At 38.8% G+C, this 27,904-nt stretch overlaps 1 protein-coding gene across 1 annotated transcript in view; it reads left to right on the top strand.

Annotated features, from left to right (window-relative positions):
• Positions 1–17,117, top strand: part of LRRC1 (leucine rich repeat containing 1) — a 70,848-nt gene extending 53,731 nt beyond the window's left edge. The window contains exons 9-14 of the mRNA XM_061460624.1: positions 385–503; positions 1,508–1,591; positions 10,979–11,094; positions 12,011–12,183; positions 13,819–13,955; positions 15,848–17,117. Coding sequence (XP_061316608.1) covers positions 385–503; positions 1,508–1,591; positions 10,979–11,094; positions 12,011–12,183; positions 13,819–13,955; positions 15,848–16,006 — 788 coding nt within the window. The 3' untranslated portion in view covers positions 16,007–17,117. The remainder of the gene's footprint in view (positions 1–384; positions 504–1,507; positions 1,592–10,978; positions 11,095–12,010; positions 12,184–13,818; positions 13,956–15,847) is intronic.
• The last annotated feature ends 10,787 nt before the right edge of the window (positions 17,118–27,904 follow it).

Below are 27,904 nucleotides of genomic sequence, written 5' to 3'. Positions count from 1 at the left end.
ACTTTGGATGAGTAGATGTAGGTGCTCTCTGAATACTTCTTTATTAATAAACATTGTATAATTGATAATGATAACTTTGTCCTCTTTATAGGCCTTTGGGTAAATATCTCCTTGAAATTCACATGGGCTATCATTCAGATTGCAAGTTTAATACAATTCAATATGCTTAAATATTGGATAGGAATATTAAATATTAATTCAGTGATGCTAGAAACCTGCAGAAATATTTCAAGCACCAAGTGAAGCAGTGTTTGATTACCTTTTTTTAACCTGAAAAAAAAATATGTTAGAGGATTTCTAAAAGCTTTACAGCAGTAAAATTCTCTGCAATTCAAGCAGTTATCAGAGGTTACTAAACTAAACAAATGTATTCTTTCTCTCCAGGAAAATTGAGGAGGCTTTCCATTCTGAAGGTTGATCAGAACAAACTTATTCAACTAACAGATTCAATTGGAGAATGCGAAAGCCTTACTGAACTGGTTCTAACGGAAAACCAGCTGCAGGTAAGCACGATCATGGCTGCTCAAATTGCTGGCAGTAATAAGACTTGCTGCTAAGTGCTGAATCACTTAGCTTGTAAGATTAGTTACCCTTGCTACTGCTAAGTAGCAAGTTTCCTATAAATGCATCTTATTTCTTACCTGTTAAATGAATGCTGAAGATCAAGTTGTATGTAGTAACAATCCGTCCTCCCAAAGGCTTAAGCAATTACATATTCACTCTTGAATCTTTCATGGCCAGTAAGGGAATTGAAGCATGTGGAATGCAAGTATCACTTACTTTGTTGTGTTCTTAATGCTGAGTTTGTGCTGTATGGTGGTGGTGCCAGTTTTTGCTGTGCATTATCTGGATCAGACCTCCTGGAACTGAATAGAAGTCCCAAGCACTGCAGAGCTGCTGTTGTACTGTTCCTTGCTCTGCTGATCTCCAACCAGGTATTCAATATGATACATGGGCAACTAAAGTAAAATCTCAGGCTTCCTTCCTTTGGGTCTATCCTTCCATTATTTTGAAACTGCTTTCACATGACATTTACACTTGGAGAGTAGAACTGTTTATAAAGGTCTAGGTTTGAGCATTTCTTAGGTTAGGTTGGTGCTTGGTTGAGTTAGGAGCTTAAGCCTGTTGGAAGGATGCCCCTCTGGAGGTCAATTCATAGCACCTAAATTAGAAGCTTGCCTATCAATTAGCTATTTAGGGATCCTAAAGTTAGATAATATGGGCGTTCTGCATACATACTTCTGTACACAGCTGTTACACATCTGTCATCTCAGTGCAGAGATAACTAACTCATCAGTGAATTTGTATTAGAAACTGATGTTTCTTGGACATTTCTTCTGCAAGATAAAACCCTTGGATATCCTTTGGAAGGCCTGGTAGTAACAAGGGTTAACAACATTCCAGTTTTGAAAATGGATTGGTCTATTCATTTTAAATGAGAAAAGTTTTCTTCTGACCCTGAATTTGTAAATTCTGTTTGCATATTTTTTTGGTTTTCTTTGCACAGTCATTGCCGAAGAGCATCGGAAAACTAAAGAAGCTGAACAATTTGAATGCCGATAGAAACAAGTTAACATCTTTACCCAAAGAAGTAAGTTTTTTGTTCTGTTAACTCTCACAGATGTGATTATACAAACAGAAAACTCATGATTTCAAATGCCTACTGGATGTAACAGGCAGCTTGGATCCACTGTGTATTCCTTCCAGACTGATCACAACCACAAACTTGTCCATTACATCTGAACAGCATAAATCTTAACAGCAGCTGTGGTGATTTGGTGGCTTGGAGGTGCAAGATGTCCTTGCTGTTGAACAAGAAGGCTTGAATCTAATTAGTTTGTAACTACTAATTCCCAATATGAGTGTCAGGTCCACCACTATGTGAAGACACTGGGAGTTGTGGTAGAGTGAATGCATTTAAACACCAATATGCCTCTTCTGCATGTAGTATAAAAATGCTGGATAAAAATTGCTGGAGTCTTCCTCACTTCACTCTTGTGAGTAAACAGAAGATTTCATGTTCTGAAAAATTATTCAGAGACTGTTTTGACAGTCTCTTTGGGTTTGGAGATGTCTGGACTACTTTTGTTTTTAAATATGAGGCCCTGGCATGACCACTGATGCCTCAAATCTTACAGCTGTGATCTCTAGGACTTCTTGTCTATCTTAGCAATATATGGAATGAAAGGAAACTATAATTTCTGTTGTGAAACTAAATATAGTGGAAGCCTTACAAGTTTAATTCAGCAGTAAATCACAGAATGGTTTGGGTTGGATGCAATGTTGAAGATCATAGGGGAAGCAGCATCCTGTGATTGGACTGCAAGATGGTTCTGATTGCACTACTATTTCTCTGTAATTTTTGTCCAAGTAGTTCTACCTCTTAATTTTCCTATCTGTTTCTAACATGTGGCTTTGAGGTCCACCTTTCTAAGTCACTTCAAGAGCAGGAAGGGTACGTACTCAGATGGCAGCCAATGGATGGGAATTGAGGAAAGCATCGGCTCTGGCTAGTGATTACACACTTCTGCTCAGGCCCACTTACTTTCTGAGCTTGGACAGTTTAAGAAGGAGGTGTGAGAGGGAAGCAAAATGGCTGGGAACCAGGAGATAAGGGAGAGATGGTAGTCTAAAGAGGAGGGTTTGAGCAGGGGCAGAGGGTACTGCTGTGGCATGAACAGCAACAATTCCAGTGACCCAGCTCTGAGCTGTATCAGGTCGGTCACCTAATCAGGGCTCCATGATAGCCTGTATTGCTCCTTTTACAGATTGGCTTGTAAAAATAAATTTAATAAAATTGGGGTAGCAAAGAGAAGATGCAAATACTGCAGCTCTTCTAGTAGAACAGTATCTCCTCTGCAGAGTTGCTGCTGGTTCTGAGCAGAAAATTGCAGAGGGCGTACCCAGATGGGTTGCATAAATGCTAGCAAGAGGCAGGACCTTGGGGAAACCGTGTTTCTGGGTTGGGATGTGATGACAATTTTGATCTTGTGCTCATTCAGCAGAAAACTTTTCATGTCTTTACAAAGAGCTTAATTTAATACATTACATAGGTGTCCTAAACTATCTGTACTTGAGACTCATACCATTTTGTGTCTAGTCCACTTCTAAGCAGAATCACTCTGACCTTATTACAGCGTGTAAGGGTTTACTGGTACTCTTTGTTTCCAGATCGGCCATTAATAGCTTATGTAATGTATAAGCACTTTTTCTAAGTTAATGATGTTCATGGTATTGGAGGCGGTGCATGAAGGTGAGAAGTATGGCTTGGAAGGAGCAGGGTCAGGAGCAGGTGAGAGGAGAAGGCTTGGCTTCAGAAGCAGGTAAAGCAGGGTGAATATGGAGTGTATATGTTTTGGGGGATTAACAGAGTCAAGGGCTTGGCGCAGAACAGTAAAGCAATTCATGCTAACAAAAACCTGGAGACTTGGAACTGGAAAGGAGTTTCAGAGATGGAAAGCATTCCCCAGTTGGTGAAGGCGCTGGGGATATCTGAGAGGGAAGTGAAGAACAAGAACGGGTGTGGACAACATTTGTGCACATCAGAGAGAGAGAAAGAGGAGGGAACACCTGTACAAGGGGTGGGATAAAGTCAGGGATGAGTCTGTATTTGGAGAAGGAGGGTGCTGAGGAAATGGAAGGGTGGGATCTGGAATGAAGTGAGCTGAGATGTGTAGAGAGTCCAGGAAATAAAGATGGGAGAGGTTGGTGCCCAGGGAGTTTGGCAGAGAAATAGAGGAAGCAGATCTTGGCATCCACTTCTTTGGAATAGATTTTTTTTTTTCCTGTAAATGTCTCCATGCCTGCATATCTTTCTCATTAGAGCAAACATTTGAGATGATGTTTAACGTAAGGTTTCCAGAATGAGTCCTTAAATTCTGTTTTGCTCTGTGGATTTTTTAAATTCTTTTGGTTTTTAGTTTTAAAGGAAGTCAGCCCCCCTCTAATTGAAGGGTTGTTTCCACCCTCTAGATTGATTGATTTGAATTCCAAGATGGTAATGGTAACAAAGGCAAAGCATAAACAACTGATGGAATGGTTTGTCTCAAAAATACTGTTAATATGCATGTATTGCAGAAGCTACCATCTAGCTAATGAGACTTTTCAGTTTCATTTTTTCAAGTTTCAGTTTCAATTCCATGTGCTTAGGCTATGTGATAAACCACTTTTCCCTGAAGTCTTTAGATTGCCTTCTAACAGTGCTGAAATGCTAGTTTCAAAAGCAAAAAGAAAACTATTGCTCTCTGCTCATCTTTCTTCTGTTCCTGGAGCTGCATTTTCTTTGTGTAGTATTTTTCTTAACCATTAGCTTTTTGAAGTGAATGTAAACATTTCTGTAGTACAAGTTTTCTGGTTGAAATTCAGAGGAATTCAATGAAGAGTCACATTTCATAGTTCTAGAAGACAAATGTTCTGCATAAACAGAGAGCACAGCTATAATGAGTGCTGTTTGCTGTTACACAAAGCATCCGCAGGAGCAGCTTTGGGGGTGCTGATAATGGCGAAGATACTAATTCTGAGCTTCCCTTTGGATGGCTGGGAGGAACAATTTGGTGTCTCGGCAAAATGTCATTTTCCTTCTCATCATGACTGACTTGGAGAAGAGAATAATACAAAATGCATTGGTGTAGAGCACTGAAGGAAAACTGAAAAATGTGTCACTGTTTTTCTGTCTGGAGGGTTCTGCTTGACAGTGAGAAAGCATCCATCTTTTCCATTTGTTTTCATTTCAAACTGACTAATTAGTATTTAAAGCCAGGCACAAGCTTCTGACAGCAGTAATCTTCAACACCCCTGTCTGCTGTGTGTTGCTTAAGAGGTCTCCTGAGATAGTATGGCAGAGATAGGGGTCTCAAACCTGCACACATCAATTAGGACTTGTAGACTGGTTCTCCCTTCACAGACAGAGGCAGATGCGGGAGTATGCAATGCAGATATTTTTGCTTCGTATCTTCACCCTCTTTTTCCTCTTTTTCTTCCCTCTTTCTCTTGTTGTTTCTTTGCCTTACAGAGTGCTAGGATAGCTGTGCATTTGTGGTCTTCATTCTTACATGAGATGGGTGTGTGACAGGCCTTTGCTGGTTTCTGTTAGAGAGGAACAAAGATACAAAATCTGGTAATGCGTATAGAAAAACTGGGACTCTCACTAGGGAGAAGAGTAGCTGTATCCAGCATTATCTACCTGCTGGTGTCTCTCATTCCTTCCAGAATTATTCCTGTAGCAAAGAGAGCTTTATAGATAGGATGGCAGAAATTATGTGCCTGCTTTAATATAACCTGATGGATAATCTATGAGATCTAACTTTTTTGTGGTGGTGCAGGGTGTTTTTGGTGGCTTGGGTTTTTCTTTTTATTTGATTTTTGGTTTTGTTGTTGTTTTTTTTTTGTTTTGTTGTGGTGGGTGTGTTTTTTTGTTTGAGTTTTTTTGTTTGTTTATTTGGGTTTTTGTTTTTGATTGTTTTCTTTTGTTAGCAGTTTACTAGGATTGGACTTTGGGTCAACCTGTCAAATCATTGCATTGCTGGGGTGTTTCAGTGCATACTTGCAAGAACAGTATCTACCTTCTCATGTGTAATTTCTTGATTTAAGATTATTGAGGAGTTTGTGTGCAAATACGCCTTCAAAGTTTCTTGGTTCAAAGGTTCTTCTGTATCTGGTGTGATATATAATGTAAAACATGGAACAGCAGAATGTATGACCAAGACCTGCGTCACTTACAGATTTCATCTTCAGAATCTCACATCTCAATCCCTCTCTCACTGAACTCAGTGGTGAAACAGACTTCAGCAAGAACGGAGAATGTCTAAACCTGTTCATAGTTACAAATGTTTTTTCCTCTAAACTTGAAAGACCAGCCTGGTGACTCTTTGGTATTGAAATCCCACCCTGGCACTGGAACGCTGGTGAAACTGGTGTGTTGATTTTGGCTCTTGCATAAATAACCTCTTTGGAATGTTTTCCAGTTCATGTGCTTCTGTTAATGAGTCTCTACAACCTGCAGAGGTCTGGTAACGAGTCCTTCCTGCCTCTGAAGTATATTGTGAGAATTATACTACAGTAGGGATTTTTTTGGCAATAACTGTGGCTTTTGCAATCTATCTATCTATCTATCTATATATATTTTAACAAGTTGGGGCTAATTTGCTGTTTCTTGTTTTAACTTCCAATGTCTTGTCCCTTCCTTCATTTGTGTAAAAGTGTGTGTGTGTCTTAAAGGGAAAAAAGCACTAAGGAAGAATGCAGGAAAACTTGTCTTGAGTCAGAGGGCATAGAAATTTCCTTGCTCTGCTCCTCCCATACTATTCACCGATGTCACAGGGAGTGTTGAAGTGAGTTTGCCAAAGATTTTCCTAGCCAATTTAAAGTTAATAATAACTTAATAATAGTTACTAATAGTAAATTGGGCATTTTCTTCCACCTCTAAATGTATTCTATTCTTGTAATTAAAGTATTAGTGGGACCAAGGAAAATTCCGACTTTATTTACTTTGAATCCAAACAAAATTTTGGTTCTGACTCTCTGGAAAAGATTTTACAACACAATAGGAACTCTGTTTAAATCCCCAGTATATTTATCAGAGTTGCCTAAACCCAGTGAGAGTTTGCTATGCTGGTAGTTGTGTTAAGAGCTGAATCAAAGAGATCTCACTGCACTTTAACTAGTCACATGGTAAAGAATAATCATTATAGTAGTTGTCATAATGTCTTTTTTTATTATTATTTTTTTGCATTGTGAAAGATGCCAGCTGGTAAAGGACAGCAGAACTGATTCATAGCTCTTGAGCAGTTAGCATGCAGAAATCAAAAGATGTTATTCACCTAACGTTGGCTTTAGAGCAATAAGAGTGTGAGGATGCGTAATCAGTAATATTTTGCCTGTGGTGATGAATGACTGTAACTGACAGCTGGGCTTGAGAGGGAGCACATCGGAGTTTTTGGGAAGGATCTAAACAGGAAGAGACAGATGAATCTGCACACTTGGGTTTACGTCCAGAAAGTTGCAAAGGTGTCGTTAGCAGGAAAAATCAAATGGCAACCATGAGGTTACTGTAACGGAGAAGTGGAATAAAAGTCAGGAGATCAAAAGTAGACAGCTGATGCAGGTGTCAAAACAATTATCTGTCTGCAGTAAGGGAGTCATCAGACACATCAGCAATGATGTGATAAGAATTGCAGTTCTGGATGACTGTGAAAGATGGACTGGCAGTGGGTATGTGGATGTCAAAAAAGCAGGAGGCTGAAGTGGTGAACGTTCATGATCAGAATGTAGAGAGGAGTTTTATCAGCCAAGCTGACATCCTCACTATGTATTCCCAAGTTTTACTGCTTTTCCAGAACAGGAAGCTGTTAGAAAGATGCACCTCAGACTGACAGAGAAGAGAGTCAAAAAATCCTCCACAGAGGTAGAGTTTTGTGTAGAACTGAGAGGGGGCCTAGTGTCACTCATCCTCTGAAGCAAGTCCATCTGAATCCAAATAAACAGTTTCATTCAGACTTAACAGTGCTGTAAAATCAGTGATCTCAACACCAGCAATACATAGTAACAATCGTTTTCTGCCTGACTAATGAATGGGTTTTGTTTTTGTGGTTTATCTAGCCTGACTGATCTTTGGAAGTGATGTGATGAGGCAAGTGAATAACCCTTACACTGAAGCTGCTAGAAGGAAATAAATCTCAGGAGTATGACCTAGACATGCACAACTCATTTGAGAAATTTTCCTGATGTCTAGCTTACTACAGAAGAACAGGAGGACTTCTTTAAGCCTCCAGTCTTTGGAGTGGTTATTCATGTGCCTGGAACTACGCACATGCTTGTCGCTGTTAAAACTGAAGTCTGTGCTCAAGATTAACTCTGTGCTTAACTGTTAAATGGGCCTGTGGTCTTGACTGTGTAGTTGATGCCTATGCAGTGGTTTGGCAAAGTCTGTTGTAAGCATGTGATCAGACCCTTGGAAAGCATGACTCTGTGTTAGTTAATGACCCTCGGCCAAATCAGTGGTGCTCTGATACTGTATTACTTCGTGGTGGTCACAATGATGTTTTCCTTTCAGCATGCCATTCAATGTGTGCACTTTGCCTCAGTGGTACCGCTTTGTGTTTAGGTTTTCAGATGTTGGACCAGATGTTTTTCTGTACTGCTGAATGGGTGCCATCTCTTTTCAAAGTGACAAAGATTGCATTTTTTAACTGTCAGCTTGTCTTTTTCTCTGTGATATCTCACCCGATGCTGCTTTTTAGATGCTGCCTGCATTTCTAAAAAGTTTCACTAAAAATATTTCAGTATCCATCTGTTATCTCCCCCTGCCACCCTGTTTTTTAAAAAAAGGTCTTCACTACCCCCAAATGATACAAAATGTTTGAACAATTACCTACTGACTGATAAAGCAAAGTTAAAATAACTGAAGTTAAAGTAACTCTGGAGTTCTAACCCTCTTTGGCAGTAGAAGAATGTATGTTTTGTCTCCATTTGTTGGCATGCTCTTGTCCAGTATGGAAAAAAAAAAATGAACATTTCTTATATTTTCTTAATTGTTAGCCGCTTGGAAAATTATGGGTCAGGTAAATTGATAACCCTGTAAGTATTATTCAGTCCATGGTTCTACTGTTACCTCTCATTAAACTGCTTTAAATGCATGATGACTCAGGCCGGCTGGTTCCACTGCTGCATTTTTCCATTGTCACAAGTATAGAAGTTTGGGTCTCATCAGAGCTGCATGGCTTTACTTTGTTCTGCTAAACTGTTTAGATCTCCATGCTCCAAGACTGAATAGCTCAAACTTCATTCATGGAAAATTGAACACTTTGTGTGCAGTTAGGGCATCACTTGCTAGCTCATCAACATTCACTAATTTATCTCTTGCTTTTCACAGCTCCTCATGTTAGATACACCAATGAGACAGTGTGTGTGTGTATATTATTATTTTCTGTATGGCACTATGTTCTGTGGATGTGTCAAAGCACATAATCTAAGAATTGATACATGCTTTAAAGTGAAGAGCAGAATCGTTTGCTCACAATTTGAGTGCTGTTTCTTTTAGGGGCTTTGATTCATGAGCTAAAATGTCTGACAAGGTTGTAGCTCCTATCATACCCACAGGCCTGGGAAAGCTGATGCTCTTGTGGAATAGCTGCATCTTAAGAGTGCAGTGATTTAAGGGAAACCATTCCAGATTTTGTTTTGTCAAGAGAATATTAGAATCATAGAATCATTAGGGTTGGAAAGGACCTTAAGATCATCTAGTTCCAACCCCCCTGCTGTGGGCAGGGACACCTCACACTAAACCATATCACCCAAGGCCTCGTCCAACCTGGCCTTGAACACTGCCAGGGATGGAGCATTCACAACCTCCCTGGGCAACCCATTCCAGTGCCTCACCACCCTAACAGGAAAGAATTTCCTTCTTATATCCAGTCTAAACTTCCCCTGTTTAAGTTATTGTTCTGTAACTTTGTGCTGTAAATAGCTTGTGAATCAGAAGCCTTGATTGGGGGCTGATTGCTGCTTTCTGCCATTAAAATGTATTTATGATACAAGGGAAGGTGAGTTGGGTATAAATGCTCCATTAGTTTTTGTTTCATTTTCTAAGTCATAGTTGTAGCCTTTAAAAAAATGGCTTTTTCCTAGGTAAATAGAGCAGTTTACATCAACTAGATTTTTACTTTGACTAGTAGAAAAGCTTTTGTGGTATTTGTAATTTCAAACTTGGGTTTGGACTGAACTGTGGATTTTGTAGACAGAAGTGACAGTTAAGTAGAACACATAAATAATTTCAGCTCAGATTTGAGGACTCCTGACCAAGATGTAGTGACATGTTGGCTATATTGTGACAGAACCTTCTTATATGTGTTTGACTACAGAAGTCATCTAACGTTTGATCTAAGATCTTTCAGTAGGCTTGCTGTCTATAGTTAGGTTTTCAGTCTACTTAACTTGCAAGCTTCAAAAGGCATTGGGATGTTTTGCCTCTAAGTATTAGAGTATTTGCCTCTAATACTTAGAGTAAGAGAAGAAACATATTTTCGTTTCCTTCTCATGGTGAGTTTTGGAACTGGCAAACAAACAGCAGTGCTTTTTGAAGTTGCATATGATAAACAAAGGTAAGTTTCCTTTGTGAACAGGAGCAAAGTTACTTGAAGCAGCTTTCAAGTTGCTAAAACTAATAATCTTGGTGTTTATAGGAGTAGTATTGCTATCTGGAACAAAAAGTGGAATGTTGGTTGTTTTTAATCAAGTGTAGATGGTTTATTTTTCTGAAAACGTATACTTCTGATGCAAAATACAGGTATTTTGAAGGTAAAACTGAAAACTCCCATCCTTTACATCAAAAACTAGTTTAGGAAGCAAATGCTTATCTTTGTATTAATTGGTAGAGAGAGAGGATTAAATTTGCTGGTTCATACGGGAATCGTCTTGAAATTAGATGCTTCTAATAAAACAGGGCATCAAAGATATTACTGTTTTTGTGAACTCTTCATTACTCTGTATGGACTTTATGAATGTTGGGAGTTGATTGGTGTATTTAGCATTTTGCCCTAAAGCCCCATAGTACTTGCCTGTATCTGAAGTTATGACGAGGAACTAGAATTAGTATGTAAAGCATAAAGCTAGAAGAAGTTGAAAGTTAAGGCTTTGTGAGGGTTGACTACAAAGTGGCACCTGTGTGATCACTGATCTCTTCCTGGTCTGGAAGGCTCTAAAAGGTAGGCAGAATCTGACCTATTTTAAAGATATACATTAGTCACAGATGTTCAAGAAACTTCACCAGTAGACTTGCTTCAGGTCAGACTTAAATTTTAAGCTAATGCTTGTTTGCAGTCTGTACCTCTGGGTGAAGTGTCTGGCAGGCATTGTCTCTTGAATGTGCTATGACATATTACGTGACCCGTACTGCATGCCTTTGTTTATACTGTCGTGCTGCCACAAAACCAGACATTTCTTTCTTTTTTTTTTTTTTTTCCCCTTGTCTTCTCTAATATAGATTGGGGGGTGCTGCAGTCTTAATGTCTTTTCTGTACGTGACAACAGATTATCTCGAATTCCCTCTGAAGTTTCACAAGCCACTGAACTTCATGTCCTGGATGTTGCAGGAAATAGGTAAGAGATTTTTGTATTGTCATGCTCCTTTGCTGGATTTACTTAATTCTTTCTGGCCACAAAATAGATTACATCTAAGAATGCTGCAATAAAAAAACAGTTATGACTTTTGTGTTAGTATTACCGTTGAAAATGTCAAAGTAGTCTTCCCCCTTGGCCCAAAGTAGTATAGTGTGTTGTCATGAGGGCATTTTCTGGATTGCTTTGACCCTGAGGAAAAAGATAGGATTAAAACAACCTTTGGATCTGTGTGTTTCTGAGTTAAAACTGAGAATCTAGGCCATTTGGTAGAGTTTCTGCTGAAACTACCAGCCTTAATGTTAAGCAACACTAACACCGAGTGTCTTGTCTTAAAGCTGCAGTGCAAGTAACAAATAATGCCACTTTGACCTTGTGGCTTCTCCTAAATCTTAGTTGATATGCTTCATACATCAAAATGCAAAAAAAAGGAATGGATTGAAGCATAAACCAGTGAATTTGTTCATTGCTTAGTAGGAAGTTAACGGGGGGGGGGGGTGGGGGTGGGGGGTGGAAGCAAATAGCATCTCATCTGTGCAATGTAATTGTCTCATAGGCATTTACATATTTCTGTTCTGGCAGTTGTTTATATATAAGGCTCCAGAGAAGAAGCAGCTGTCTGCCTTCCACAGTATTTTACTGCAGTAGTAAAACCTGAGCATTGTTTTATCTGTTATTCACAGCTACAGAAAATTACGGTATAAAATTAAGTTGCAGATTGTTTTTGAAAGAAGGGAGTAGTTGCAGTTTGACTGCTGCAATGTCTTCTATTAGAGTCATTGATCTCAATCCTGTTTATTCCAACTCAGGGTTATATACTTAAAAGTCAACTTTGTGACCATCTATTACATCTCCTAGAGATTTCTCTGACTCTTTTACTTTTCTTTTTTTGAACTAGGCTAACGTATCTTCCCATCTCACTGACTACCTTAAAGCTGAAGGCTTTGTGGTTGTCTGATAACCAGTCCCAGCCTTTGCTGACGTTTCAGACTGACACAGACCCTGAAACAGGAGAAAAGATTTTAACATGTGTATTACTTCCTCAAATGCCTTCTGAGCCTGGTTGCCAAGGTGAGTGCCTGCAGTCAGTTTTTCATTACATAGAGAAGTACAACTTTTTTGTTTACTGAGTTGTTTGTTCCATAAAGGTTTGTAAAACATGCATAAGCTCAAATGAGCAAAGTAACAAAGTTCTGATTGAATTTTCACTTTCAAAGTTCTTTTTAAGTGATCAGACTAGTTTTCAGAAGGCTTGAAAAACATGGCTGTGAGTATTATTGAAAATACCGTGACACCAGCTACAATAAATAAAATACAGACCTGGAAGAAGAGCACTTAATCATATTATTCTGAGGCTTGTCAGTGGGCCAAATAGTGTTGCCCATGTTTATGTACATTGATTATACATCTTAAATACATAGATATTCCAACTACAGTCTCTTTACTACAAAAATAATTGAATAGCTAGTAATAATCATAGTTTCATAAAATGTTTTGGGTTGGAAGGAACTTTAAAGATCATTTAGTTCCAACCTCCCTGCCATAGACAGGGACACCTTCCATTAGACCAGGTTGCTGAAAGCTGCATCTAGCCTGGCCTTGAACATGGTAAGTAATAGACATTTTACTTCTTAGAAAGCTAGTTTTCTTTCAAGCAAAGATTTTTTACAGTAACTTTGTTATAGTCTTCAACAACTGTAAAATTGCAGTATAAGTTGCTTTTACCTTTTGTGCTAAAACTTGCCTCTGTCAGATGGAACTATAGACTCTTTTTCACTGTTGGCTGGGTTGCTGCTGCAATAACTTGTGGATGTTTTTTGTCCTTAAGCTTTTATAGCTGTGTGTGAACATTCAAGGGGATTCATCTGTGCTAATATTTAAACTTTGGCTGTAACCACTGGAGAGTAATTTATCCCATCCGAGAATAGACTTAAAAGAAATCATGTGGATTCTTTTGCACTGGGTACAAAGGGAGCCTGAGGAGAAAAGCTCAGCTGTAGGTATCTGTATTATAGGTACCCAAACTTACCTAGATTAATTCTACTCTTTCAGTACTATGCATCTGGAGCAAATAGAAAGCATTAAAGAAGTAGAATTGTAGAAGTGGCTGGTTTATGCCCACTTCTGGATTTGAAGAATACAAATTGCATTAAAAAACAAATTAACCCCTTTAGATTTAGAGATTAATCTAGTTCAAGAAGAGTAACTGAGGTAGACTGACTTTCTCTAAAGGTCTGACTACTAGAAATTAGATTTCCTGCTGTCCGGAAGAATCTCATGGCTTCAAGGGTAGATGGCTTGGAATTAAGACTGTAGAATGTGCATGCCTCATAATTCTAAAAGGATGAGATCAGTAAAAGCAATGAGCCACTTGAAGAGCTGGCTAATGTCAGATGGCAGCCATGATGCAGAAAAAGGCATATATAATGCCAAGTATATTAAATCATATAATCAGTACTCTAAAACTGCCACAAACCCAAAACAGTCCAAGTACAGAAATTTCTCATTTATACAAAAACTATTTATTGTGTGTATTTGATAATAGAAAATCAATGCAAGTTCTGTTTTATATGGAAAAAGAAGTAGAAATACACAATTGTAAATCTCAGATGAGTGATTGGCTGGATATTGCAGTTATTAAAAATATAGCATGTTGATGTTTCAGACTTGCTGTGAATCTTTAGTTACATTTTACTATTCTGACAGATAACCTACCACGATGTGGTGCACTGGAGAGTTTGGTAAATGAAATGTCAGATGAAACATGGAATGAGCGGGCAGTGAATAGAGTCAGTGCAATTCGCTTTTTAGAAGATGAAAAAGATGAAGAGGATAACGAAATGGTATGTTTTTCACATCTTTGTAGACATTGTGACTTTAATGCAAAGTTTTAAAAGTATCTGAGCTCTTGTGCTATAAATATTTCAGCTGTAACTGCATGCTTTTGTGGATGTTTTTAGCGGATGTTGACTACCAAAACTTTTCATATTGACTTAAAATGCTTTTTTTCTTGTTATTTTTTAATTTTTTTTCCTTTCTGCTTTGAATATAACTTTTATGTTCTAATGCAGGACAGTCTTTGTTTTGCTTTGTTTTCCTGTGTCTGCTCAGGATGTTTTCTTTCCAGAAACAAGATAGGATCTTTCTTTGCATCTGTGAAGCTTTACTGCCTGAAAGTATATAGGGTTTAATTTAGGATTCCAGCACTCTGGCATGTGTCTCCATTAATTTTTCCATTGTTTGTCTCTATAATTTCTATTTACAATCTCATACTTTCTCTTTATTTCTTCTTTTTTTTTTTTTTGTTATCCTCCTCCACCATTTGCATTGAAACAACCATAGTGTCTGTAAACAGCAAGAACACTGCTCATTAGTATCCCGCTTAAACAAAGGATGTGGGAACATCTGTCACTGTACTTATAAGACCTCTCTGTTATATTGGGCTCTGCATGTTCTGAAGATCAAAACGCAACATGATCTTTAGCTTTACTAACTTTCATTAACAGTTAAAACTCTTTATAAAGGTTAAGACTACTTCAGTCAGATGGATTTTCAGTGAACTTCTCTAATGCTCTAAAAACTTGCTTGTGGTTCTATCTAGAGCTCAGCTTGAGATACTTCATGGCACTGTCTGGGGTTGTAGCACACTAGAAACATGGTCTTACATTAAAAAGTGACTATAAAAATTCTTAGTTTGTAGGGAAACAAATATTTAAGTTTTCAAGTAAGGTGGTTGCAGAAACTAAATGTTTGTGGCAAGCATGGTTTGTAGACTGACTGTTAAGGGAGTTCAGAATGAGGCTTCTTAACTATGACAATCTGAGAATGTCCATGCAGTAACGAAGGCTCAGGTATTAATACTGCTTTAAGTCATGGTGTTACAGCCTGACTTGAGGCAAGAACCTTTTTAGGGGAAAAAGAAGTCTATGATCCTACTGGGGAGGAGGAAGGGCCGATTTCCAAAGTATTCTTGACCAATACATTCATGGGTCACCAGTTCTGCTGTAATATGCTCAGTTTAGATTAATTAACTGAAAAGTTAATTGTATATATGTTTTATACTAATACATACTTGTGCAATTATTCTTGGTGATCTATTGGTCTCTAATCTGGATGCTAACTAGGGTTTTCATAAATTTTGTTTTCCTTGTAAAGGTTTCAGCACAATGATGTTAGATGTTCTTGTGTCTAAGATGGGAGAGAAATGCCCCCTGTTCTTCCCTTTAAGCTATTTGTTCTCAATTGACAAGAGAACCAAACTGTGTGGTGGGATAGGGAAGGCTTACAGAGCTCCAGACAAACATGTATTTGATGCTGGAAAAGGGTCTTGTGGGATTCTTTGAAAACCATCTTGAATGGTTTTTGATTGAAATGTGATCTTACATCACTTGGATGGGTTTTGGGGGAAAAGATAAATAAAAATCCCAACTATATTTATGAAAGAATCTTCATAACTTGTAATTGTAGTTCACTTGAGTGGCTTTCAGATTAGTAGGTCAAGAGAGGAAAAAATTGCTCTAGACAGTTCTGAAACTCTCTTTCGCTGTCTCTGTAAACAAGCAGCTACAAAAATAATGTTCAGCAGAGAGCACGGTAGTTTGAAAAAGAAAAGGGGGGTAAAAAAGAGAAAAAATCAATACCTAGTATTTGCTACATGAATGCTAAAGCCTTGAAAGTGTATGTTGTTTTTCAAAGAGACGAAGGCAAAACCACTTATTGCGCTGTTTATTTTTAGAGAACACTTCTAAGGCGAGCCACTCCACACCCTGGAGAATTAAAGAACATGAAAAAGACAGTGGAGAATTTACGGAATGATATGAATGCTGCTAAAGGACTGGATTCAAACAAAAACGAGGTCAATAATGCCATTGACAGAGTGACCACTTCTGTGTAGAGTTTCATCTCCGGGTTTTACCTCCTGTGTCTTCCCCTGCTGTTGAAATGTTCCTGTCGCCTTCTGGGACCTCACTGAGCCCCTTTTTGTTTTTAACCAGAACCTGATTCATCGTCTCCATATATGTGAAAAGTGCTGCCCACTGGAGGAAAGTGCCTTATTTCATCTAGGCAGTGAACCAATAATTTCCAAATCAATATTGTAATTTTAATAGTGCTAGGCTTTTTAAAGTATAATACACTACTGTATGCAGAATACAATATTTTTGTCTTAAACACAGGAGAAATAGTGCTTTTCTTTTCCAGAGTGCTGGGATATCTTTTTTCCAGTGGCTGGATGTGCTGGTGAGAAATACAGTTTTGTGGAAAATTTATACACTTTTTTATTTTTTTTGGCAGCTCAGATGGTGTAAATTTTAAATTTTTGTATAGGACTTTCATAACAAGAGGATGTATTTCATTTTTAAGAGAAAATTTATCTTGAGAGGTACATATTTTCATATTTGTGGAAGAGAACAAGTTTCATGGGCAACTGCATTCATTCATGTGGACCACCCATTGTGCCTTATTGTGTCTGGTATGTCATATTAGTCTCAAATATAGAAATTCTCAAGGAAAGTGAGTAGATTTAATATTGATCTTCTGTTTCAGATATGTTTTTCAGACCGTAATTTGTTGGGATTTTTGAAGCAGAGAACTTATGTTTATATTATGGGATTTTAGGTTGTGAAGCACAAATGTTAGTTTTGTTGTAAACAGGATTGAGATTAAAATGACCAAACTGCTATTGTTTATTACATAATGCACTCACACTTTAAGTTAGTTGTAATAAAACATCATATTTTGGATGCTGTGTTGCATTGCAGTCATTAGAAATTCATGCTTCCATTGTTCTTTTTTTAAATGTGCCATCTGTAAAATAACTTGAAAAACAGCACAATAGACTTTCAGAAGCACAGTATGAAATTAGTTTTATGTATTACACAAGAAAGCATGATTCGTTAAAGTGCTTTGGTGGTTTTATATAGATATATAAAACCATAATAAAATCTTCAAAAGCTTCAATAGATTTATTGTATCATTAAATAGCAATTAAAGAATATATGAATTAATACTGGAATTACGATCATTGTTACTGTGTTGCACTTCCAGTGGTCCAGTTCTGATTTCAAGGTCTTATTAAAACTGGGGGTTCTGGTTTGTTTATAAAGTAAGTATTAACTGAGTTGAATTCAGTAAATAACAATTTTGCAAAGGGCTGATAAAGATGATTTTGGTGTCTCTGTGTTCAGTGTGTGCCATGAGCTAACAAAGACCACTGACTTGTTCAGACTTGAGCAGCCTGAGGTCAGAGCAAAGATTTGACATATTTGGTGTGAACTAATGCAATGAACCCAAGTTTCAACCTGACGCTTCATGTATGGCAAAGCACATCTCTTGTTCTGCTGAACATTTTTTCCAGTAAGCATTAATTATATGAGGGTTTCTGGAAGACGATAGGAAATGAGATCAGGGAAGTCATAGTAACTTCTGTGTTTAAAATAATAACTGAAATATTTGATAAATTTTGTAATTTAACTTTATAAATTTTGATTTGAAGCTTTTACAAAAGGCACTGCTTTCTTTATGATATTGAGCAAGTAGGTTTTGCAAGCCATCTGCAAATACTCAAATCTAACCTGGCAAAATACCTTAATTTTTATCATTCTTCCCATCCCAAAGATTCAAGGCATTGTCTCGTTGCAGGAGGTGCTGCAGGTTGATAGGTTAGCTGAAAGGTAATGGAGTTTCATTGCTCCCAAGGCAGAGTTCTCCCAGTTGTTCTTGGTAAGCTAGTGTTAAAATAAAAACAGAAAAAACCCCGATGTTTGGTATGTCTGACTCCAACCTTGGGTAGATTATATTTTTTAAGTACTTACTGGAACTGACAAAGCAAAAGTTTAAAAATGTAGGAAACTTTGTACCCAGAGTCCAAGTAAACATTGGCAAACTCATTTGAGATGAAAATGAGTTCCTAAAAAAGACAGACCAAAGCCAAAGGCAGCAAGACTCTGCTCTGTGATGCCAAGTTTTTATTTGGAGGCTGCGGTTTGTTTCGTTTTTAGCATCTGCTGCAGATATAAACAGGAGAGCTCCATCAACACAATGAAATGAATGTGTAAAGCCTGGATTTGGGCCTTGCCTACTACGCCACCAGATGAAAATAATTAACTACCCATGTGCACCTAATCTTTCCTGGTAAAGTCAAAACAAGAAGTAAATCTTGTTACAGCTCTGTGGTAGGTGCTTTGTCTGTAGGCAGTTATTTCTTCTATATTCCATCAGGCCTCTGGAGACTGCGCTGCAGCCCCAAAAGCCCCAAACCTAGCCAGAAGACAGGCACTACTTGCTGTATGGGCTTTGACATGAAGTAACTAGCCAGCAGTCTGTCTGTTTTCTTTTTGTTTCTCTTTATACATTCCCCCCCCCCTTTTTTTTTTTCAATTTTTTTTCCTTTTTTTCCTTGTAAACAGTAGAAGGAATGCTTGGTTTTGCTTCTCTGGCTGCTGAGAAATGGGTGATCCAGGCTTATTGTCTTCATTTGGAACAGTTTCACGTTCCTCCTACCTAGGGTGGCTATTATTGTCTCCCTGTTGTTATCAGCCAAAGACAGGTGGTATGAATTGCTCATTGAAGGTGTTTGCCTCCATTCATTTGCAAAAGAAAATAAATTGAGCTCAGACTAGAAGCCAGCAGTTGCTTGATGGGGACGTTAGAGAAGCTGAAGTCCATCATAGAATTGCTTAGATTGGAAAAGACCTTTAAGATCATCAAGTCCAACTATTATCTCAGGACTGCCAAGACCACCACTAAACCATATCACTGAGGGCCTTGTCTACACGGTTTTTGAACACTTCCAGGGATGGTGATTCCACCACTTTACTGGGCAGCCTGTTCCTGGTGCAGTTTTCGCAGCCTTACAGGCCTCAGCGTTGCTTAGTTCTTCTGCATATTTGGATATAATACTACATCATCAAACCATCCTTGCTGCTATCCCAAAAGGAGTATTGGTGGCCCTTGCTTTTCACTGCCACCTGTCTTCACTTACTGAGTCTGTGTAATGAAGGTCTGGATGGTCTTCATGTTGTTTTTTTTTCAGTGAACATCTGGGTGATCTGAAAAAGTAGGTATATTTTCCAGTTTTCTATAGGAGCGCTGGATAGTGCTGTATCTTGTTAATCTCTTCTGTTTATGCTTTTTGAGTGAGGCAATTTGAGATTCTGTTCTGCTGCAGGTAGCTCAGCAGTATATACAATCTAATGTAGGGTGTTTGAGCTTAGCAATAAGTGCATTTTTCCAGGCTGATAAAAGCTTAAGGTATTACAACAACTGCTGGTAGTGTGGAATAATAGCACTTGAACTGTCATTTGTTTTCAGGACTGAAAGTGACAAGTGGCTACCTTTTCTCTCCCCCAGATCCTAAATGTTTGATTCACAGCAGCTTTATCGTGAAGGAGTGACTTCTATGTTGTTCCACACAGTAGCCTGGACCCCATCAGTGCGTCTGATCGCTTGAATGCTCCATATGTGTGCCATTTTATAAAGTGGTTTGTGTACACTTGTCCTCAAAACAGCATCAGTAGAGTTCCACCCAGTTTTAACTGTATTCTATATCCAGAAAAAAGCTGATAATGTTTGTTATGCTGAACCAGTGTTTGTCCTTGAAAGCTTGTATGATGAGCCCTCCCTTGCCAGGCTCTGGCTTATTTCTCTTGCTGATGCTTTGAGGAGCCTGAGTAGTAAATATAATTTGTATGCATAATTTCTTCTTTCTCTCTCTACAAACATCTATTTTTATAATTGCTCTTTAAGTCTTTTGGGAGGTGAATTTAATTCAAGGGAAGAAACACTACAAAATTTGCACGCTGCTTTATTAAACAGGTAACCAGGGAAAACCAATTAAATGCACTCCACCATAGTTGTGGAGTGGATTTAATATTGACCTGTCAGTTACTGCATGTGAGTTCTCTTTATTGAAAGTCACGATTCCATAGTCTGACAACAACAGAAAGAACTCCCAACCAAACAACATTTTCTTGCTACCATTGTTAGTGTAGTTAGTGTAGCCACAGATTTTTCCATCCCCTCTGTATCACTCCAGGCTTTTCACACAGCTTCCATATAATTTATGTATCGATATTATTTTTCTGGTTTACATTCCATATTTTTGATAATCAGTGTATTGTGGGAAAGCTCATACTGGAAACTTGCATAGTGCTGTCCTTTCCTGCAAATGACTTGTTTGTGTGCAGGACAAGCTGATCAGCCTGCTTCTTGTCTAATACTGGTGGCTTTACTAGTCCTAGGTAAACTGTTTTTAGCTGCTTAGCTACTTAACAGGTTTCACTACTTGCTGCTTTTGAATGAATGAATTCAGCTTTTGAGAGGAGGGTAGTGACACAGCATTTAATTTTTTAAAGCGTATTCTTTAGTATATCAGTTGGTCCTGTTCTGGTTCACTGTAAATGTCTACCTTCCATTGCAACTCCAGCACACTAGTTGTCAGAAATGTCTAGACCTTTTGTTAATGGAGAATTCATTGCTGTTCTTTACCTTGACTCCCAAAAATAAAATTACTTTAGGTTTTCAATTGACTTAATAAGAGTGCTTCCCATCTTCGGTTTCCATCAGACACACAAATCTGTTTCCGTGCTTAGGTTGCTGTCAGAGAAGATGATAAAAGCTGACTGGTCTTGGCTGTCAATAAATGTTCTGGGTGTTCCCTTTCTCCTGAACCAATTGTGCCTTCCTCTTTCATTCTGAAGTCAGGAATATAATCAGGATTCAACCACCTTAATGAAAAATGTGTGATTTCTCAAAGTGGAAGAGCAGGTACCTCGTTTAAGGAGAGCTCTGTGGGCTGCTTGGCAGGAGCCATCTTGCCTCCTCTTCTGGTGGATGTTGAAGACACCATGTGTTTTATTGTCTCTTCTATGGTTCTTGTGGCAACAGGGTGGCCAGTCGTAGGTTCTGCCACAGCAGAGGGATTTGAGGAGTGCAGTGCATGTGGCTGGACCGTGCGTTGTACTAACTTCAGGAACAAGCATTTGTGGCTGTCTAGTTTTGAATTTGTAGCTTCTTCAGGGTGGGCCTTTTAGCACTGATGTTGTTAGTCTGTGACATATTAGGAAGTCGCTTATCTTCATAGAGAAGTCATCTCCCAGAAAGTACAGCATTGGTATTGTCTGTGGGGAAACTGGCTCCTCAGTGATGTTTCAAACCTCCCTTGGTGTTAATACCGGGAAGCGGACAGCTGATGTCCAGTAGCCTTTGACGTTTTTTGACTGTGCTTAGCTGCTTCTGGGGAATGTTGCCTCGACTGAAATCTCTGGATGTGCATCTGGAGGCACTGTAACAGCCATACCCCAAATGTTAGCAATGTTGGCTGCATGGGCCATACACAAAAAGCAACACTTATTGCAGTAGACAGCTACAGACTGTGGTAGCTTTCCTCAAGGTCCACAAGTGCACACAGACCTTGCAAATACCACCAAAGCATCAGCAGCTTGAATTTCAGTTTGTAAGTATCTGCAGAATAATGCAGAGATAGGACTTGACTGGAAGAGTTAGGTTTGTGTTGAACCGAAACTCTCTTCTTTTGGTCCTAAAGCAAACTTGAGCCAATTATGGGACTGTGCGCCACTGATACAAGCAGTTTGATTCTCTGACCTCTCCCAATAACTTGCCAGTTTTACCTAAATAAATGGGCTGCATTAAACCATTTTGAAGTAGCTGATAGGAGATACAATTGTCCTGTGTTTCTGGAAAACAGAGAATTACATGATTATAAACATGACTTGAATTTCTTTATAGTTTGTGGATGACATCATGGAATTCCAATAAACCAAACCAAAACAAAATCTGAGATAACCAACAAAAAGAGTGACTCTGAATATTGCAGATGATTTCTTTCCATTCAAATGTGGAGAAAACTGCAAGTCTGAAGAGCATTTGTATAATGGATGTTTTTGGGATAACCTGCCGCATGTTTTCTTAAATGTTATCTTCAGGAAATTAAAAAAATATTATCTGGCTAGTTGAACATCTAAATTTAAAATTGTCATGTCTTTACTGCTAGCAAAGTTTCCCTGTGGAAGGCTTGTTTCAACAATCTGTTCAGGCGATTTTTGTGTTGCTTCTCTACAGCAAAAGCATATTCAAGACTACCTTTGTTGCAGCAGCATTTTGTTTAGCTTTCATTCTCATTTCATGTGAATCAGACAAAGCTCTTTAGGAATAGCCTTTTGTATTCGAAAAAAGGAATGAGTCTGAAATAGTTTTCAATTAGCAGAATTGTGTTATGTATATTTTTACTTAAAAGGAAAAGGGTGTTTATGTGCTAGGAAATACATCTTTAAAGATGTTTTCTTAACCGTATTTACTAATTAAGCTATTTAAGCTTTTTTTTTTTTTTTTTTTAAAATAGGAGAGGATGTAAATTTGGGGGTTTAAGTAGAATTACTAGTAGCAAGTGTATTACCATCAAAATATTCTAGGTAACGGAAAGCTCTGGCTTCTACTTGCTGATGGTGACTGGGTTGTTGCTGTGAGCACGGTGTTTCATTGTCGTGGTATGGTTTCAGTGTGGTATTTCAGAAATGTGGATGGCTTTCACGTCTTGGCTTTTATTGCTAGGGTGTTTTGGTTTCTTTTTCATCTGGTAGAATGATTTAGGGTGATATACAGCATTTGTATGCCTTTACTGCCTGGGGGAAATTCATTCTCTACAGGATTTATTAGTGAGATCTTATCGGAATAGACACCTTGTACTTTATGAGAAGAATTTGTCCTTTTAACATACAGGGGCATGATACAGAGGAGTATTTATATTCTGAAGAGATTGCCTTTGCAAACATGACAAACACATTGAAAGGAGGCAAAAAGGGAGCCCACCTGACTTGCTGCTGAAATATTGAAGGAAGATGATCCATCTCCAACCAGTTGGTATCATTACTAATGAAGGGGGATGGAAAATGCATTTCCATGGAACGTAACAACTGCTAGGTACAATAAATAGTTTTTCTGTCCAAACACTTCTGCACTTACAAAGCAGCAGTGTTACACAGTCCAAACAACCGTGAAACTTAAAGTTCTAAATAATGAATTTGCCTTCTTCCTATGTCTTATTCTAAATATTTTAAGATTGTAAATCTTTGTGCTTCACTCTGTGTTTGCTACTGATGACTTAGAACATTGACCTTTTTGGTCTTTTTGGGTCTCAGCTTCCACATGTGTAAAACACAAGGAGAAACTTCCTGTCTTTCGTGGGTAATAAGAAGATCAATTACCTGTAGAATTCTGTGACGAGAAATGATTTTTCTCTTTTAATATTAGGATACTTGCCTGTAGCCTATTTTGTCTCAAAGCAGTCCTATAGTATGTAATGTAATGAGAACGAGCTAATAAATTACTTGAGTTTTGTTAGTTTTATTTTTGGAGTACAGATCTACTATCTGTTAGCTGAACTGTAATGATTTCCACCTTGAGTGGGGATGGCAGCTTATTGACCATCTAATACAATTTTCATTAATACATCTGAGCAAGGAGTTATTTTTGAAAGGGAAAACAAAACCGGTTAAAAAAAATCAGATTGAGTGGTTGCTTTGCATTAAAGCTTAGCAAACAGAGCTGTACCTTCCATCTCTTCCTTACAGCAAACTTTGCACGTGACTGGCGTCACTAAGAACTTGCAGCATTGTGTAGCATTTCTTAGCTTTGTCCAAAAGGGTGAGAAGAGCCAGGTATGGTAACACCCTGGCAGTCAGTAGGTCTAGCAACAGCATCCCTGGCATTCTCTGTTCCTCATCTTATATTGTTACTGAACTCTGGATTAAAAGTCCACTATCTTCTTATTTCAATCCATGCCGCCTTCCTCCTTTTATCAAAAAGGATCAATTTGTAAGAAATTATTGAAGATTAAGATTTGTTTCAAAGTAATTAGTCTTTGCTCACAGCAGCAGTGTTAATTTTCTTTGTTTCTCCATTTTATTGAAATCATAATCCATGGGATGTTTTACTTAAATGTGCAAATATAAAGGCATTTCTGGTTGTTCCACTCAATCTCTTGCCATTGATCTAATCAAACTGCTTTCCATAAAGATAATGCCATCCATGGTACTGCATAGACCTAGCGAAAATGCAAGCAGCTCTTCCCGGAATTGTCATTTTGTTCCCATTTTACTTTAAAATGCTGTACATCAAGAATATTGAAGACTAAAATCTCTTGGGTTAAAGAAGGTAGGACGTGTGAAGCAAATACTGAATTTCCCTTGTAGCTGTATGTCAGCATGAGGAAAAGCATCCTCTGCAGGTGAAGACAGGCAGGGAGCAGGAGTGCCCTACAGCTCTGTATTGCCAGCTCAGCTGCGGGGGGCATAGGGAAGTAAAATCTACTGATGGACATTAGCTTGCTCCTTGTTTATACAGGAGTCTACCACAGCAATTGAATGTATGCTTAAGATGGTGAAATGATTGTCAGCATAAGCTTAATTTGAAATCTGTATCTGTTACCTTGAGAGAACAGCCTTTTACTGGTCTTGCAGAATTTGGTAGGCTGAGTTTGAGAAATTGTTGTTTAGGATTAGGGATCGGGGTCAAACAAGGATAAGACATTCCATCAGAAGAAGTTGAATGCTCCACTGTACCTGTGGAGTACAGTGTTTATTTTTAGAGTGAAATTGCTTTATGACTTCCTAATGAGCTTAAAAGTTGACAAGGATTTAAACTGCCTCTGGAAATCCTCTGAATGCTAGGAGATGTCACATTAGCTATTCTGAAATAAAACAGACCAAAACAGTAGCAAACAGTTTCAACCAGTATGTTATTTACCTATCTGATTAGAATTGCCATCCACCTAGTTAATATTCACAGGAAACAAAGCTTCTATTTAAGGATTCCTTATATTCAAGGCAAGCATAGAGAAATACCAGGAGATATCCTGCCTTGCGTTCTGATTTATCAGGAGCAGTGGGAGCTACTACCATGATCATTGATGTTCAATTAATGAACTAAGTTGACAGTCAGCTTGAGTGCCCTGAGCAATGTGGTTTAGAATAACCAGAAATACCTGCTATTGATCAGCAAACAGTGGTATCTCCAAATGTCAGTGCAGTTCAAAATGTGGTTTAACAGGAAATTTCCTATAGAGGCCAATCATGCCTTCTGCGTACAGTGCAAATAATCCTTTGTTGGGGCTATAATCTTTTCAGGACTCACAGAAAGATCTGTAATTTTTTCCAATGAGGCTCTGAGATATTGTCCTTTTCTATGTCCTAATCTTTTCAGCCATCCTAAAACCAAAAAAAAAAAGTGAAAAATCCCAAGGGGAGCTCCTTCAGCACTGAAGGTGAATCAGTATGTCCAGCATTGACAGCCTTGTCATATCTCCTTTACACAGAATCACAGAGTGGTTGGGTTTGGGAGGGTGTGCTGGAGATCAACCCCCCGCTAAAGCAGGGTCATGCACGGGATCATGTTCAGGCAGATTTTGAGTATCTAAAGAGAAGCAGACTCCACAGCCTCTCTGGGCAGCCTGTTCCAACCTTCAAAGTAAAGAAGTTCCTCTTAGTATTCAGGTGGAATTTCCTGTGTTCCAATTTGTTCATGTTACCTCTCATCCTGTCACTGGGCACCACTGAAAAGAATCTGGCCCAATCTTCTTGACACCTGTCCTTAAGATATTTGTGTTCATTTATAAGATCCCCTCTGTTGCCTTTTCCCCAGGCTCTCTCACCCTTCCCTCATAAGAGACATGCTCTCCACCCCTAATCATGCTTGCAGCCCTCTGCTGGGCCCTCTCCAGTAGCTCCTTGTCTTTCTGGAGCCAAGAAGCCCAGAACTGGATACAGTGCTCCAGGTGCAGTCTCACTAGGGCAGAGTAGAGGGGGAGGAACACCTCCCTCGTCCATACACTTCCTCAGGCACCCCAGGATACTACTGGCTGCCTTGGCCACAAGGACACAGTGCTATATCATGGTTTACTTGTTCTCCGCCAAGACCCCGAGGTCCTTCTCTGCAGAGCTTCTTTCCAGCAGATCAACCCCTAACCTGTGCTGGTGCATGGGTTTATTCTTCCCCAGGGGCAGGACCCTGCACTTGCCTTTGTTGAACTTCATGAGATAACTCTCTAGCCTGTCCAGGTATTGCTAAATGGCAGCACAGACTTCTGGTATATTAGACACCCCTCCCAGTATTGTATCATCAGCGAGCTTGCTGAAGCTACACTGTGCCTTCATCCAGGTCATTGATGACTAGGTTGAACAAGACTGGACCTAATACTGACCCCTGGGGAACACCATTAGCTATAGGCCTCCCCTGTGCCTCTGACTGCAACCCTCTGAGCTCTGCCATTTAACCAGTTCTCAATACACCTCACTGTCCACTCACCTAACCTGAGCTTACCTGTGAGGATGTTATGTGAGACAGTATCAAAAGCCTTGCTGAAGTCAAGCTTAACAACATACACTGCTCTCCACTCATCTACCCAGCTAGTCATTCCATCATAGAAGGCTACCAGGTTGGTTAAGCATGATTTCCCCTTGATGAATCCATGCTCCTTATAACTTTCTTTTCCTCCACATGCTTAGAGATTACATCCAAGATGTGCTGTTCTGTCACCTTTCCAGGGGTGGAGGTGAAGGTGACTGGCCTGCAGTTTCCTGAGTCCTCCTTCTTGCCCTTTATGAGGATTGCAGTAACACTCTTCAGCCTTTAGGCACTTCTTCTGTTCTCCATGACCTTTCAAAGATGATGGAAGGTGGCTTAGCATCTGCCGGCTCCCTCAGCACTAGTGGGTGCATCCCACCAGGACCCATGGATCTGTGGGTGTCAGGTTTGCCTAAATGATCTCCAGTCCTCCTCGACCAAGAGCATGTCTTCCTCTCTGCAGATTTTCTCTCTTGCCTTCAGGTTCTGGGATACTTGAGGGCTGGCTTTAGCAATAGAGACTGAAACAAAGAAAGCATAGTAACTCCACATGCTCTGTATCCTCCATCACCAGGTCACTCACATCATTCAGCAGCAAGCCCACATTTTCCCTTATCTTCCTTTTACTACTGATGTATTTGAAGAAGCCCTTCTTCTTGTCCTTGACAACCTTTGCCAGATTTAATTTCAAATGGACCTCAGCCTCAATAGTGTTCCTATATTTTCTTTCTCAGCCTTAGATCTAATAGAGATGGTGACATCAAGGTGCTGATAACAGCAAGAAATCTCTGTGTGTGTGACCATAAACATTCTGCATTAAAGGGGAAAATGGGAGCCAAACAAGTGTTAAATTTGAATTAAATATCTGTTTAAACAATGTGAAAGTCACTGTGTGCTGCTGATTGCCCCACCACAAGCTTGTTGGTATTTTATTTTTCATTAGTTTGTGTTCTCCATCATTCTGCCACGTTGGAAATTATGCATTAATGTACCTATTTATATGGCGCTAAGCTTCTTCCTGCCATTGGATTTGTATCACCATGAGAAAATTTAAAGGCAAGATTAAAATAAAGCTTAAAAGAAATGTAAAAGCTACTTTAAAATAATTATTTCTGAAGTTCAGTGAAACTGAGGTGTGTAGGCGACCTTGACACATCTTGTCGTGTATGAACTCTCTGCATGAAGAAGAGAGGTGGAGTTTTTTGGATGTAAATAAGTAATGGACATTCTGGGAAAAATTTGAAAAACAGCAAACCTGAAAAGATCAATTTAGTATTGTACTTTCTATTGGGACTGTTTAAAAAAGAGTACAATTTATTTAATGACTAGTGAAAACAGGGAGGTGACTTGATAGGATTTTTTTGACTCAGATTGTGAGATGAGATGATCAGAAAAGGTCTAAGTACTCTTGTTTGTTTTCTTAATAGTACCGAGT

This window comes from Pezoporus flaviventris, unplaced genomic scaffold (genome assembly GCF_033815535.1).
Source record: "Pezoporus flaviventris isolate CSIRO_AGI_PZ_B2104156 unplaced genomic scaffold, CSIRO_AGI_Pfla_v1 ptg000031l, whole genome shotgun sequence".
In the NCBI taxonomy this organism is placed as follows: domain Eukaryota; kingdom Metazoa; phylum Chordata; class Aves; order Psittaciformes; family Psittacidae; genus Pezoporus; species Pezoporus flaviventris.
Note: the sequence above shows the minus strand (reverse complement) of the source record. Positions and strands in the feature narration are given on the sequence as shown.